This window comes from Crocuta crocuta, unplaced genomic scaffold (assembly GCF_008692635.1).
Source record: "Crocuta crocuta isolate KB4526 unplaced genomic scaffold, BGI_CrCroc_1.0 scaffold138, whole genome shotgun sequence".
Taxonomy (NCBI): domain Eukaryota; kingdom Metazoa; phylum Chordata; class Mammalia; order Carnivora; family Hyaenidae; genus Crocuta; species Crocuta crocuta.
In genome coordinates this window covers 7,274,583-7,290,506 of record NW_027532585.1, presented here as the reverse complement: position 1 = coordinate 7,290,506, position 15,924 = coordinate 7,274,583, and the positions used below count along the sequence as shown (strand labels likewise).

Below are 15,924 nucleotides of genomic sequence, written 5' to 3'. Positions count from 1 at the left end.
AGACTTCTCTGGTAAGATGCATGGTGATCTTAACTAACACACATGAATTTTTCAATATTGTATAATGAAGTCTGTCTACATTTGGAAGATCTGCACAACTCGGTTTCTCAGTTTTTTCCAAATGAACAATGCATGATGTTGCAGTCACGTATAGGTAAGCATCCACTCAAAGTGCAAGAGGAATCCATGGATTCCAGTGCCATATTATGAATAAGTTTTAGAGTCCACACTGCAACTAATTACCATGAGTTTTGCCATGATATTAAAGGAAAATATCCATAATTATGTGAGAAGGCCATTAAATACTTCTCCGTTTTGTAACCATGTATCTGTGAGAGCCCAGATTTTCTTTATATTCTTCAATCAAAGCAACCATATCACAGTGGATTGAATGCAAAAGCAGATGTGAGTCTAACTAATATTAAACATTAAAGAGATGTGCAAAAATGTAAAACAGTGCTACTCATAATTTTCTTTTCGTTTTTTTTTTTTTTTTTTTTGCTTTAGAAAATGTAGTTGCTAGGGCGCCTGGGTGGCTCAGTCTGTTAAACATCCGACTTTGGCTCAGGTCATGATTTCACGGTTCGTGGGTTCGAGCCCCGCGTGCTGACAGCTCAGAGCCTGGAGCTTGTCTCAGATTTTGTGTCTCCCTTTCTCTCTGACCCTCCCCTGCTCACACTGTCTCTCTCTCTTTCTCAGAAATAAAAAAGAAAAGAAAATCTAGTTGCCTTAAAAATAAAAACCATATGTACATGTAATGAATTTATTTTTAAATGTTTTTAGTTTAATTTTAAAAGTTTAAAATTTCTAATTTTAATTTCTATTTTTTTAACTTTTTTTTTTTTTTTTTTTTTTACTGAGAGAGCTTTACAACCAATGTGGAGCTTCAACTCGTGACCCTGAGATCAAGAGTCACATGCTTTATTGATTGAACCAGCCAGGCACCCCTTAATTTCTAACATTAGTAAATAGTGACAGACGTGAGTAAATAGTGACAGATATAAACAAAATCTCCTTGAGGTTCTCTGTCATTTCTAAGTGTGTTACTGAGTCCAGGATTCAGAAATGTCTGAGAACTGCTGCCTTAGTGAATGGAGAAAAGTTCACAGTAAAGAAGAGTGGTATTTAAGGAAGTTTCAGACAAACCTTATTTATCATTAGGAAAAAGTAGGATTGCTTATTTGTAGTGTAGCTTTAAGGCTATTATGGTATAGTTTTATTACTTGAATATCTAATTATGGTATTGTACATTTCTAGAAATAAAGTAATGTTTGGCTTTTATGTTTTCCCTCTCTAGGAAACTCAGTGTCACCATTAAATGTTGGAAACAATTCACCACCCAAAGAAGTAAGTAGTGTAAGGCTTTTTTTTTTCTTTTTTTCTATTTTGTGTTTTTGGGTAAAGATTTTAAACAAACTTTGTATTGTGTTAATGAAGAATTACTCAATTTTCAGATACTAGTCAAGGTCAAGCTTCCACTTCTTTAACCTAGTACCTTTTAAAAACAGTTCTTTCTTTTTAGGTAATTGTAGATTGTCATGCAATTGTAAATGCAACTCTACAATTGACCTGCAGAAATAATACAGATCTTGAGAAGCTGTTTCCCCGTTTTTCCCCTGTGGTAACTTGCTAACTTGCTGCAGAACTTTGTACAATATGACAACTAGGAGATTGACAGTGATGCAGTCAAGATACAGAACATTTCCATCATTGCCTGTGTGCTTTTTTTTTTTATAGCCCTATCCATTTCTCTCTTGCCCTTACCACCTCCTTAATCTGTGGAAGCCACTATATCTATTCCACATCCACAATTTTGTCATTTCGAGGATATTGCATAAATGGAGTCCTACAATATGTCACCTCTTGGGATTGGATATTTTCACTCAGCATAATTCTCTGGAGATTCACCTAGGCTGTTGTATCAATAGTTGTGTTTTTATTGCTGAGTAGTAGTGCATGGTTTAACATTCACAGGTTGAAGTTCATCTGCATTGTTTCCAGTTTTTGACTCTTTCAGCTAAAACTGTTCTAAATATTCACATGCAAGGTTTATTTGAACAGAAGTGTTTTGTTTTTGTTTATTTTTGCTCTGGGATAAATGCCTAGGAGTGCAATTTCTGGGTCATATAGTATCACATACTGAGTTTAAGAAACCACTAAAGCATTTTCTAGCATAGCCATACTATTACACGTTCCCACAGAGAAAATCTGCATCCAGCATCACCACCAGCTTTCAGTGGTGGTGGCATTTTTATTGTCCCCATTCTCATAGGTGTGTGGTGATATTTCATTGTGGTTTTGTGTACCCCCTTGTGGCTAATGATAACAGATTGACCATGTGTATATCCTTTTTGGCGAAGTGTTTATTCATATCTTGTATTCATTTTCAAATATGGGTTGTTGATTTTTTAAACTGCTGAGTTTTGAAAGTTCTTTATGTATCCCAGATTCTAGTCTTGTCAAATCTGACTCACAAATGTTTTCTCCCAGTGTGTATCTTCTCTTTTCATTCTCTTACCAGAGTGTTTAGCAGAGCAAAAGTTTTTAATTTTAGTGATGTTCTAATCTATTTTTCCTTTTATGGATTATGTTTTTGGTATCCAGTCTAGAAACTCTGTGCTACTTCAGCTCCAGAAAATTCTGGTTCCCCCCCCCCCGAAACTTTTATAGTTTTACATTTAGATTTGTGGTCCATTTTGAGTTACAGTTGTAACAGTTGTGAGACTTGGGTCAAGGCTGAATTTTTCATTTTGATTCCTAATTTCTCTAGCACTGTTGAAAATGATGTGTTTTTTCTACTGAATTGTTTTTGCACTTGTAGCAAAATTTAGTTGGGCATATTTGTGTGGATCTATTCTGGAGTTTCTATTTTTTTCCATTGACCTATCTATATATCCCTCCAACAACACCACACAGTACGGGAGCTATGTAGTAAGTCTTGAAGTTGGGTACTGTGATTTCTCCCACTTTTTTTTTTTTTAATGTTATTTTTGAGAGAGAGACACACCTACAGAGCATGAGCCGGGCCGGGGGTGGGGTACACAGAGAGAGAAAGAGACACAGAAAAGCAGGCTCCAGGCTCTGAGCTGTCAGCACAGAGCCTGATGCTGGGCTCGAACCCATGAGCTGTGAGATCATGACCTGAGCTGAAGTTGGACACTTAACTGATTGAGCCACCCAGGTGCCCCCCTTTTTTTTTTTTTCCCCAAGACAGTTTTGGCTTGTATATAATTCGTATGCTTTCCATTTACATCCTAGAATAATCTTGTCCATATCTGCAAAAAGTCTTGCTGAGATTTTGATAGGAATTGCATTAAACCTGTATATCAATTTAAAGATTATTGGTACCTTTGTTGTGTTGAATCTTCCAGTCCATGAACGTAATCTCTTTTCATTTTTACTTAGATCTTTTTTGATTTCTTTCACTTTATGGTTTTCAGCTTATAAATTCTGTGTGCATGTTGTTATATTTATACCTAGGTATCTTTTTTTAGTGATTATAAATGCTATTATATTTTTTTATTTCCATGTGTCATCATGTTCATTGCTAATATATATAAATATGGTTTTGGATGTTTCTCTTGTGTCCTGTGACTTTGCTGAAGTCACTTACTCTAGGGATTTTTTTGTAGATACCTTGGTATTTTTTATATAGGCAATTGTATCTCTGCAAATAGGAACAGTTTTATTTCTTTTCAATGTATATATTTTTTGCTTTATTTCACTGGCTAGAATGTCTAGAACTGTGTCGAATAAAAGTGGTGACACATACCTTGCTTTATTTCCAAACTCAGTGGGAGCATTGAGTCTTTCACTATTAAGTATAATATGTTAGCTGTTAGCTGTAGGGTTTTTGTAGATGAGCCTTATCAAGTTGATGAAATTTTCTATTTCTACTTTTTTGATAGTTTTTATCATGAATCAGTGTTGAGTTTTTATTTTTTAAAAATGCCTAATTTTGAGAGAGAGAGAGAGAGAGAGAGAGAGAGACCTACAGACTGAGGATCCAAAGTAGGGCTTCAGAGGGGACAGAGCATGGGATATAGTCTCCAGCCCAGGAGCCATATATGACATGGGACCTGAGCTGAAGTCAGACCCTTAACTGACTGAGCCACTCAAGTGCCCTGGTGTGGAGTTTTTCTAAATGTTTTTTCTTCATTCATTGATAATTGGCCCATTAATCTGTTAATTTGGTGGATTTCATTGATGTTTTAAAATATTCCTTGGGGTTTGCACGTATAGGAGGATTAGGAGGAACTTGACGGAGGAACAAGGGGGAGAAGAAGGGCGGAAATGGTGGGGGAAAGGGAGAGAGGCAAACCATGAGAGACCCTTGAATGCTGACAAAAACTGAGGACTGATGGATGTGGGGGGGAGGAGGGATGGGCATGGAGGAGGACACTTGTGGGGATGAGCACTGAGTGTTATGTGGAAACTAATTTGACAATAAACTATTTGTAAAAAAATAAATAAAAAATAAATAAAATATTCCTTGGGGCACCTGGGTGGCTCAGTCAGTTAAACATCCAACTCATGATTTTGGCCTCGGTCATGAGGTCATCATCTCAGGGTGGGTCATGACATGGGTCATGAGATCGAGCCCCGTATTGGGCTGGGCACTGGGCATGGAGCCTGCTTAAGCCTTTCTAGCTCCACCAACCCCACCCCACCCCCCGCCCAGGTGACTCTTCTGTGTGTGTACTCTTTCTCTCAAAGAAAATAAATGTAACCAGCCTTACATCCCTGGAATAAACTCCACTTTGTCATGATATAGAATTATTTTTCTATATTGCTGAATTACCATTTTGAGAAGGGTTTTTACATCTGTTTTTCTGAGCAATGTTTGTAATTTTCTCTTTTTTTACTGTCTTTATATGGTTGTAAAATAAAGGTAATGTTAACTTTCTGAAAAAGAGGTTGTATAGATTGGTGTTAATTCTTTTTTTTTTTTAATTTAATTTAACTTAATTTTTTTTTGGTGTTAATTCTTTAAACATTTGGTAGTATTCTCCAGCAAAAACCAGCTAAGTATGAAGATTTCTTTTTTAGGAGTTTTAAAATTATTTGTTTCTTTAATATTTATAAGAGTATTCAAATTATGTCATATTGTGGTGATTTGTGATTTTTGAAAAATCAGTCCTTTCTGTCTCCATCATGAGATCTATATGTGTAGAGTTGTTCAAAGTATTTCATTATCATTTTTATGTCTTCAGGGTCTATAGTAAGATCTACATTGTTTCATTCCTGATATTGGTAATTTCTGTCTTGTTTAGTTTTCAGTCTTGTTAGATCAATTTTATTGATCTTTTCAAAGAACTAGGTTTAGTTTCATTACTATTTCCCCCAAATTTTTATTTTTAATTTCATTGATTTCTGCTTGTCTTTGTTTCCTTCTGTTTGCTTTGAGCATGACTTTTCTTATATTTTAGGTTCTTAAGATGGGAATTTAGATTATTGATTTGAGACTTTTCCTCTTTTCTAACGTGTGAACTTAGTGCTATAAATTTCTCTCTTGGCAGTACTTTAACTGTGTCCTACAAATTTTGATTAATTATAATTTTCATTTTTTTCAGCATTCTTTATTTCCTTTGGGACTTCTTTGACCCATGAGTTCTTTAGAAGTTCATTGTTGAGGGAGGGTTATCAAAGTTCTAATCTGTTTTCAGTTTAGTTTTGCTTCCCAGGTGCTTCTATTCTAGAAGACTAGAAGACTGTTGTACTTACCGTATTTTTGTTTAATTGTTCTTCTCTCCCTTTTGTTCCAGCATTCTTTCCTTTATCATTTCCTGTATGTTTAGAGAACTTCCTTTAGCCAGCATTCTTACAGGGTAGGTCTGCGGGTGACAGATTCTTACTTCTCTTTCATTAAAGAAGGTCTTGATTTCTTCTTTTCTGCAGGATATTTTTCCTGGATAAGTTTCTCAGCTCATGGCTTTTTTCTTTCAGTGCTTGAGACATGTTGTGCTACTCCTGCTGTTCTCCATGGTATCTGATAAGAAATCTCTTCTCTTCTGAATTATTTTTTCCCCATAAGTAAGATGTCCTTTCCCTCTCTCTGCTTTTAAGCTTTTTTTTTCTTTGTCTTTAGGTTGAAGAATTTGAGTAAGATGTGTCTTTGTGTGGATTTCTTTGATTTGGCATGAAATTTGCTCAGCTTCTTGATTTTGTGGAAATTTATCTTTTGCTAAATTTTATAAGTTTGAGGCATTTTTTAAATTTGAGAACTTCTTCAGTTTTAATGGTTTATTTTTTTTAACTTTTTTGTTTTGTTTTTTATTGAGAGACCGAGATAGAACATGAGCATGGGAGAGGAGAGAGATGGGGAGATGCAGAATCTGAAGGAGGCTTTAGGCTCTGAGCTGTCCACACAGAGCCCAATGCAGGGCTTGAACTCCCAAACCACAAGATCATGATCTGAGCAAAAGTCAGACACTTAACCGACTGAGCCACCCAGGAGCCCTTTAATTGTTATTTATTTATTTATTTATTTATTTATTTATTTCTGAAACAGAGAGACAGCATGAGCAGGGGAGGATCAGAGAGAGAGGGAGACACATAATCTGAAATAGGCTCCAGGCTCTGAGCTGTCAGCAGAGAGCCCAACGTGGGGCTCAAACCCATGAACCGTGAGATACTGACCTGAGCCAAAGTCATATGGTTAACCAACTGAGCCACCCAGGTGCCCCTAATTGTTTATTTTTGAGAGGCAGAGCATGGCAGGGGGTGGACAGGTAGAGAGAGAGGGAGACAGAATCTAAAGACAGCTTAGAGCCAGACATGGGGCTCAAACCCACTAACCGTGAGATCATGAACTGAGCTGAAGTCAGACGCTTAACCAACTGACCCATCCAGGTACCCCAGGACTTTGTTCAGTTCTGCCTACTTTCTCCTCTCCTTCTGGGACTCTGAAGACATGAATGTTAGATATTTTGTCACAGTCCCAGAGGTCTTTGAGACTCTGTTAATTTTAGTTTTTTTCCTCCACTAGGTTTTTTCTCTAATGTTCAGATTAGGCATTTTCTGTTGTTCAGTTTTCAAGTTTACTGATTTTTGCCTCTGTTCCCTCCATTCTGCTAATTGCATTTTAAATTTTTCTTATTTTACTCTTCAGTTGTAAAACTTCCATTTTCTTCCTTATGTCTTCTGTTTCTTTGCTGAGACTCTTTATTTCAAGTGTGCTCATAATTGCTTATTACTTATGGCTGCTTTAAAATCTTTGTCAAATAAACTTCTCTGTCATTTTGATGTTGACATCTTTTTTTCCCCATTTAGTTGTGATTTTCCTGTTTCTTAGTATGACAAGGTATTTTCTATTGAGCCTGGAACAGTGGAGCATTATGTTAATGAAATGCTGTATCTTATTTAAACTTTGTTTTAGCTGGCTTCCTCTGCCACAGAGGAAGGTGGGTACTACCAGATGGGAGTAGATGTCCAGTTCCCTATTCAGCCTCTGTTGACACTCAAGGGGCTGCTCTTTCTTACTTCTGGGTGAGGGTGGGAGTTCTGATTCCTCGTCGGCCTTATGTGATACCTCCTTCCTGGCTGGGAGTGATGAGTGCCTCTTGACNTGGTTTGAAGGCACTCCTTACTGTTGAATGGTGGTGAAAAGTCCTCATTATCCACAAGGCCTCCTCTTCCACCACCCCAATAATGGTGGTCGGGGGAGGGGAACATTCCTACCGGCCAGGTAGAAGTCCACGTTCGCCTCATGGTCTTCATGGGGAGACCCCAGCAGTGAAGTGCCAGCTCCCTACTCTAGAACAGGGCCACAGCTTTTTTCTGTGGGGTTTGTTTAGGGTAGAGCAGTTACTGATTAAAGCTTTCTGTGTTGCTGTGCTGCCTGTTTCCTAGTCTTGTGGTTAAAGAGAGCAGACTTTTTGTTGGGGCTTTTGTTGTTTGTACCATTTGGCATTTCTGGATCCTGGCTTCTCCAGCACCCTGTCTGGGATCTGTGAGGCAACAAAAGGAAAACCTAAGAAACTGGTTGCCTTGTTCTCTGGGTCCCAAGTTTCCTAGCCTGTCTTCTGCCTTCTTTCAGAGTCAGCTTACGTTTATTTACCTAAATGTCCAGGGTTTTTTAGTTGTACTTAATGGGAGGAATAGGTAAAAGTACATCTACTTTATCTTCCCAGAAGAGGAAATCCCAAATACAGTATTAAAAAAACTACTACCAAGTTTTAATATTGCCATTCTCTTTTCTTAATAGAAGCCTAGCAATAATGTGCCTCCTGCAAAGTCAAAAAAAATACACAAGTTGGTTGAGAATTCCTTGTCCATAAATAATTCAGCACTCTTCAGCTCCTTAGGACCTCCTCTTCGGTCAACAACTTGCCATCGCTGTGGCCTGTTTGGTAAGCACGTTTCCCTCAGGTGTCTGGATTATTTTTTCACATATTTGAAAAAAATCTATATTGGAGCACGAGCAGGGGAGTGAATAAGCAGGTGGAGAGAGAGAGAGAGAGGATAAATGAACCTTAAGCAGGCCCCATGCTCAGCACATTGCCTGGTGCAGGGCTCAATCTCATGTGATCTAGATCGAAGCTGATCAGTTCACAACCAGAGCTGAAATCAAGAGTTAGACACTCAGCTGACTGAGCCACCCAGGTACCCCTGAAAAATATTTTTATTATTGAAAGTTCGAAATTTATCCAGTATAAACAGAGGGGGGGGTGTGTGTGTACATGTGTGCACTGTGTGGCCATATCAGCTTCAGCAGCTACCAGCATCTTAGTTCCTGTTCATCCATACCTTTCCCCTCTTGATGCTTCTACCTATTATTTTCTGTAGTTTTGTTTGTGATAATATGGACTTGCACAAACTCACATCCTATCAGGATATAGAATATTTCCATCTTCTTAGAAAGTTCTCTCATAGCCTCTTCCAGCCTCTGTACTGCTAGAGGCAACCACAGGTGTTCTTGAACCATAAGGTCATTTTCCAGTTTGTGAATTTCATATAAATGGAATCTTATGGTATTGATTCTTGTGTAAAGCTTTTTTTTTTCATTTAGAATAATAATTTTGAGATTAATATACATTCTTCTATTTACATTAATTTCTGTTGCTAAGTAGTATTTGATTATATCACTGGATTTTTGTTGAACATTTTGCTTGTGTTTAGCTTTTGGCCGTTATGAGTAGAACTGTCTCCATATTTTTGCACAACTCCTTGTGCAAGCACAGATTTTCATCTCTCTTGGGTACATACGTAGAAATACAACTGCTGAGTTGAACTTGAGAGGAAACAGCCAAACCATTTTCCAAAGTAGGTGTCCCATTTTATGTTCCTAGTGGTACTGAGTTCTGGTTGCTTCACATCTTTGTCATGTGGTGGTGCCAGTCTTTTCAATACTAGCCCTTCTCGTGGGTGTATAGAGGCCTCTCATTGTGGTTTTAGCTTGCATTTCCCCCGTGATCAGTGAGCTGTGTTTCATGTGCTTACTGACTATTTGGATATTTAACTCCTTTGTTTTTTTTCTATCTCTTTTAGAGAAGAAGCATTCAAAGTCAGCCTGGATTTGTTGTTGTTTCTTTGTTTTGTCTTGATTTTTTTAGATAACATGGTTTTTTTCTGTCTGTACACTTAAAGGATTTAAAAAAATTTTTTTAAGTTTATTAGAGGGAGCATGAGTTGGGGAGGAGCGGCGGTGGGGCGGGGGAGAGAATTCTAAGCAGACTGTGTGCCATCAGCACAGAGCCTGATGCGAGGCTTGAACTCACAAACCATGAGATTATGACCTGAGCCAAAATCAAGAGCTGGATGCTTAACCGACGGCGCCACCCAGGTGCCCCACTAACAGGAATTTTGAATACTTTAAAAAAACTGNCTCTCTCTCTCCCCTAGAAATAAATTAAAAAAAAAAAAAAAAATTTAAAAAAACTTCCTGAGTTTTTCTGGGTGTGATTCTCTTCATTAGTTTTTGTTTTGTAGTTTTTCAATGGCACAGGGTAATAAGCCATGTCAGTCTGCTTGCACAAGCATGTTCTCATTGCCATACATTTTCTGTTTCCTTTGTTCCTTTTAAAATGGGTGTTCTGGGCTCTACTTTAGGAAAGACAGTTATATTTTCAGTCTGCCTCCCTCTCATTTTCATCTTTGCATTCCTATTTGCAATTTGAGAGGGATTTGTAAGTTTAATCTTAACACCTAGTCATAAACAGCATAATCTTTTCAAGTAATCTTTTAAAAATTTTTTTATTTTTTTTGAGAGAGAGAGCGCGAGCCTGCGCACACAAGCACATGAGTGGGGGAGGGGCAGAGACAGAGGGAGACACAGAAACTGAAGCAGGCTCCAGGCTCTGAGCTGTCAGCACAGAGCCTGGCATGGGGCTTGAACTCACGAACTACGAGATTGTGACCTGACCCGAAGTCAGACACTTAAGTTACTGAGCCACCCAGGTGCCCCTGGGGTAGTTTTGTTTTGTTTGGAGAGAGAGAGGGGGAGGGAGGGAATAGGAGGGAGAGAAAGTAGGGATGTGATTAATAGAATGTGTTTGATATGTCTGGCCTTTGAAAATGTCTTGCTCTCAGTAACAAATACTTGGAATAAAACTGGCGATGTTATGGGGTGTGTTCTGTAGGATCGTTGAGGTGTTCACAGTGCAAGCAGACGTACTATTGTTCCACAGCCTGCCAGAGAAGAGACTGGTCCGCACACAGCATTGTGTGCAAACCCGTTCAACAGAGGTAAGCATCGTTTTCTTATTCATTTAAAGTATGGTGGGTTGTTGTTGTTTTGATAGCTTAAGGATCAAAAGAGATAAGCAGGCAATAACTATGTAGAAGTTACTTTTTATTGAAGTATAACATAAAAACATAAAAGCAAATCTGAAATGAACAGCCTTATAAACTTAGGACTGAGTTTTCATGAATATAATTTTATTAGATGGTACGTATTTAAAGTTAGGACTTAAAGTGAGTTAATATTTGTAATGAGAGCTTTAGAATGCCTTACTTTTATTCATGTCTTCTTTCCTGAATTTTGCTAAGGTAGAGCTCTCACAGTGCCTCTTGAATTGTGATTTTAAAATACAAAAATCCTACTGGCATGTTATTTACCAGTTTACAAAGCAGTTTCACATCTATGAGCTCATTTGATCCTCAAAACTGTTGAGGTCGTGTAAGGATTATCTCCATTTTGCAGATGAGGAAGCTGGGGCTTGGAGATCGTGGCTGTATATATCCCTTTAATTAGGTGGCTTTGAAAGAGGTCGCAAGCCTGTGTACAGGGTAGACCATTGCACTGCTGGCCTTGGACTATTTGGCTTTGTTACTACTGCGATTCTCTCTGGAAGAAGCTGTTTTTTCCTTTCTGGATTTTGTTGATTGAGCGTTTAACGTCTTTGTGGCCCCTACTCTTAATTGGCTCTGTACTGGAAGTATTATAATCAGCTGCTTTATTTCAGTTTCCACAAACGTGAAGATAGTAAATCACCTTTTGAAACTAAGAACATGGAAGTGAAAAAAAATGAGGTATGATAAACCTTTTGCCTTTAAACTTTGAATTACTGCCTTTTATTGAATTAAGAGGGCTTAAGCCTAATAAAATACTTACCCCTTATTTCTTCATTTTGCCAGCGTTTATTTTTAAATGGTCTCCATCCGCAGTGAGGCACCAAGGGGCTTGAACCCATGACTCTGAGATTAAGAGTCACGTGTTCTACTGACTGAGCCAGACAGGTGCCCTGCACCAGTGTTGATTTAAAAACAAAAGTTTATTGTTGAGTAAATGTGTACATCTTCATGGTCGATCGGGTGACTGTTGGGAGTCTTTGAGCATTGTGTGTGCCCAGCTCTTTTCCCAGAAGGACTTGGGAAGGCTGTGTCTCTGTGTAAATTCATCTGGGCTCTCGAGAGAGCCCCTGCATGCCCGTGGTCCTGGCTCGGTGTACAGAGTCCTGATGCAGGGCTCTGCTACCAAAGGAGCATTTTTTCTCTAATACTACTCTTTCATTTAGATAACTCCATGGGCTAAATCATTCGTAATCTGAAAAATACTAATAGTGTCCAGTTCATGTCAGTAGATGATTTTCAGCATTCTCTAGCTGGTCCTAGCTTCTACTAAAAAAAAAAAAAAAAAAAAATTCTGACTTCCTCAAAATTCATTCCTATAAAATGTGAACACATACAAACTTAAAACACGAACTCCCTCTTTTTATTATATGAACTCAACATTATCATCACCATTATGGCCTGATTTTTTTTTTTAATGTTTGCTTATTTTTGAGAGAGAGAGAGAGGGGAGGGGCAAAGAGAGAGGGAGACACAGAATATGAAGCAGGTTTCAGGTTCTGAGCTGTCACCACAGAGCCTGATGCAGGACTTGAACCCACAAACCATGAGATCATGACCTGAGCCAAAGTCAGGTGCTTAGCCAACTGAGCCCCCCAGGCGTCCCATTATGGCCTGATTCTTAAGTGATCCCGGTGCTTTGTATGTGGCCTATAGACAGTGCGTTTTATTGGGTCTTGAAGTGCACACCGTTTCTCTACTCTTCTTGTTCAAGCCTGAGAGGCTATTTTTGCCTCAATTCTAGCAAATAGTGGCCACAGTATCACTGACACATGTGCTTATGCAAGCAAGCTTATGTTTCTTTCTTTTCTCTCTCTTTTTTAACCCAGGGTGACTACCCTCTTGGAGTTACTAAAGAAATAGCCATTAGTGCAGCCAGTAGTGCTGATAAGATAATGTTTTCTGATTTAAGAAGTCTGCAACTCAGGAAAACCATGGAAATAAAGGTATTTGTTTAATTTATCTAGGCAGAGATCCAAAGAACTATAGATTTTTATTCCTTGATTCCTGTTTTCAGTTTGAATTTATAAGATAGCTACAATATATAACTGATGAAATTGGTAGAGTGCAAAAACTGTAATACCTTTCTAAAGTTTTGTAATAAAACTTAAGAAATTCATATTAGCTTGTGTTCTCAGTGAATTACTGCACCTTTTCTGTCTTTGAAAGGGTACAGTTACTGAATTCAAGCACCCAAGTGACTTTTATGTGCAGTTATATTCTTCAGAAGTTTTAGAATACATGAACCAGCTTTCTGCACGCTTAAAGGAAGCCTATGCGAACGTGGCACATGAAGAGGATTATATTCCTGTTAAGGGGGAAGTTTGTGTTGCCAAGTATACTGTTGATCAGGTAACCCCCGATGAAATGAATTATTTAACAAGATGTTTTACTTTACTTTGCTCATATGAACTTGACACCAGAGCTTTTAATAATGTATTTGATGGCTTAGCAAGAGGCTCTGGTCACACTCCTGTTTCTCCTCCTCGGTCAGTACTGCAGGTGTGTCCGGTGACCTCCTTCGTGCCCTTGCTCCCTCCTGCTCTGTTCACAGGCTCCTCAGTTGCCAGTTACACAGTGATTGTGAGTCCTGGAGCTTGTGTTTATTTTTGTAGCTGAGGCATTTGTGTGTCTTAGTGTCTTGTGGGCTAGAATAACCGGGGAATGGTTGTGCATATTAAAGTCCGTTAAATCGACAAATTTAGGGGTTTCTTAGCCAGATTCCTAGAAAATTAACTTAGCAAGTGCCTCACCAGAGCACTGGCCTTCCCTTTGTGTGTTCTGTAGCCTGGCTGAGAGTTTTTAAGTGTAGGATTATGAAATGCTGTTTTGAAGCAGAGCACCACTCTATTACACTTTCAGACCTGGAACAGAGTAGTAATACAAGATGTTGATATGCTGCAGAAGAAGGCACAAGTCTTATATATTGATTATGGAAATGAAGAAATACTTCCAGTAAACAGAATTCACCAACTAAATAGAAACATTGACTTATTTCCTCCATGTGTGAGTCTTTTTCATTTTCTAAATTTCCAACAGTGTCCCAAAGGAGCTTTTTAAAAATATTTTGATGGGCACAGTATTTTCTTGTTCTATGCTGTGATGGTTATTATGAAAAAGTACCTTTTGGTATATTTTTCATCTTTTACTACATAGATAAACAATCATTGGCATTCTTGGCTCCATTTAATAGGCGTTATTAAGTACTTAGATGAGAAACAGCATTTTTAGGGACATCTTATCCATCTGGTCTTCTAAAGTGATTTTTTTTTTTTTTTTAAGAGAGCATAATCAGGGGAGGGGTCTTGGGGAGGGAGAGAGAGGATCTTAAGCAGGTTTCACACCTACCACAGAGCCCATCGCGGGGCTCGATCTTATCACTGTAAGATCATGGCCTGAGCCAAAATCAAGAGTTGGACACTTAACTGAGCCACTCCAGGGGCCCCTAAAATGATCATTTCTATATTTATTGCATTGTCTGGAGGCAGCCTGAATTTATGTGTATATGAGGGATAATTATTATCCCTTAAAAGCACTGTGGGTTAGAGTACTATGAGAGACAAGTAATTATACATAAAATTGTTTGGTTAGTTTTTAAAAATTTCTAATAAATTTTCAGCAGAAATTATATTCACATTAAATTAGAAAAAGTCATTTTCAGATGGTAATTTTTTTTTTAGTAACTTACATAAAATCTTTCAGGCCATAAAGTGCTTTGTAGCCAGTGTTATGCCAACAGAGGGGAATTGGAGCAATGAATGTATCAAAACTGTTAAATCGCTGTTAATGGAGCAGTACTGCTCTATAAAGATTGTCGACATCTTAAAAGAGGAGGTGGTTACTTTTGCTGTGGATGTAATGCTGTCAAGCTCAGGTAAGATCGAAATCTTTCTTTTTTAGATGTAGCACTTAATATGTTATTTAGTCTTGTTACACAGAGAAGAAATAGAAACACAAAGTGAGGCCAAGTAGTAAAACCCTGCTCGCTCGGAAGTCATTCAGGTTGCGTTGAAAAGATGGCTTTGGCCTGTTCTTGTGGTTGGCAGTTTGTCAACATTCATAGAACTGGGTGGGTGAAAAGGCTATATCTAGACTTAGTGTGGGGATAACTGTGTTATCCTTTTGATGCAGCCATTATGATCTCTATTCATGATTTCTACTCATTTATTGAGAAAAATTTAAGTATTTATGAATTTGTCCATGCTTGTCTCATGAGTGCTTTTTCCTTGAACAACCTTTGCAGAACTGCACTGGGTTAGTGTTGAGACGGTGAGTGGCTAGCGTGTAAGTGGGATACTAAATGGAAACACCTTGGAATCCTGTTCTTCTCTGCTGGCTTTCTGTGTCTTTGAAAAGTGACTTCTTATAGTGTGCTCAAAATTGCCTCTCCGTTTCAAGTTATTAAAAGTTATCTTTCTACTTATAGAGACCCAGCATCACTTGGTGACTTGGTAGAAAACTCATTTAATCCTGTTGTGAAATTAAGTATAAAATCTATTTTCTTTCTTTGCTGTGTATGTTTGGTGTTAACGACCTAGGCTTCTGGATGTTATTTCAAGGAACTTGAAGTTTGTATCATGCTGGCCAAGCCTTGTTTCAGCCATACTTTGAGAAAAAGTAGTCCTATTTTAACATGAAATTTATTTTTTTCTCAAAAATGGCGGCCATACTAAGCATACCAGTGAGGTGGTAACTAAATCTTTCATATTATCCAGAATTTTGAGGTGAAATAGTTTACTAGATTTTCTGCCAAGTGATGATGGGAATTTTGCCTCAATTTTTAGGGCTGAGCATTGGAAACTATATTTTGCACGTACAAGTGTATTAATAGCTATAATCTCTAGATCACATGATTGTAACTCATTTGTATTTATACCTTTCTCCTATTACTTGGTATAATATATCAATGGAGGTATATTTTCTAAATCATTTTTAGGAAAACTCTTAGATGATGTGCTCATAGAAATGGGATATGGCTTGAAACCCAAAGGACAAAATTCTAAGAAGCAAAGTGCAGATCCAAGTGAGTATACAGATTAATATACAGTCTAGTGACTCTGGGTACTGAAAAGTATCTTCTATACTGAACAACAACAACAAAAAAGGGCAGACCTGTCGCGCTGTCCGATTTAA

The 15,924-nt window shown here is 38.0% G+C and overlaps 1 protein-coding gene across 5 annotated transcripts in view; it reads left to right on the top strand.

The window, feature by feature from the left end:
• Positions 1-15,924, top strand: part of TDRD1 (tudor domain containing 1) — a 39,569-nt gene that overhangs the window by 1,421 nt on the left and 22,224 nt on the right. For all 5 annotated transcript variants that reach the window (XM_077779576.1, XM_077779574.1, XM_077779577.1 and 2 more), the window contains exons 2-10: positions 1,298-1,347; positions 8,207-8,351; positions 10,581-10,686; positions 11,406-11,472; positions 12,621-12,737; positions 12,961-13,143; positions 13,654-13,797; positions 14,494-14,665; positions 15,728-15,814. In XM_077779576.1, coding sequence (XP_077635702.1) covers positions 1,298-1,347; positions 8,207-8,351; positions 10,581-10,686; positions 11,406-11,472; positions 12,621-12,737; positions 12,961-13,143; positions 13,654-13,797; positions 14,494-14,665; positions 15,728-15,814 — 1,071 coding nt within the window. The remainder of the gene's footprint in view (positions 1-1,297; positions 1,348-8,206; positions 8,352-10,580; positions 10,687-11,405; positions 11,473-12,620; positions 12,738-12,960; positions 13,144-13,653; positions 13,798-14,493; positions 14,666-15,727; positions 15,815-15,924) is intronic.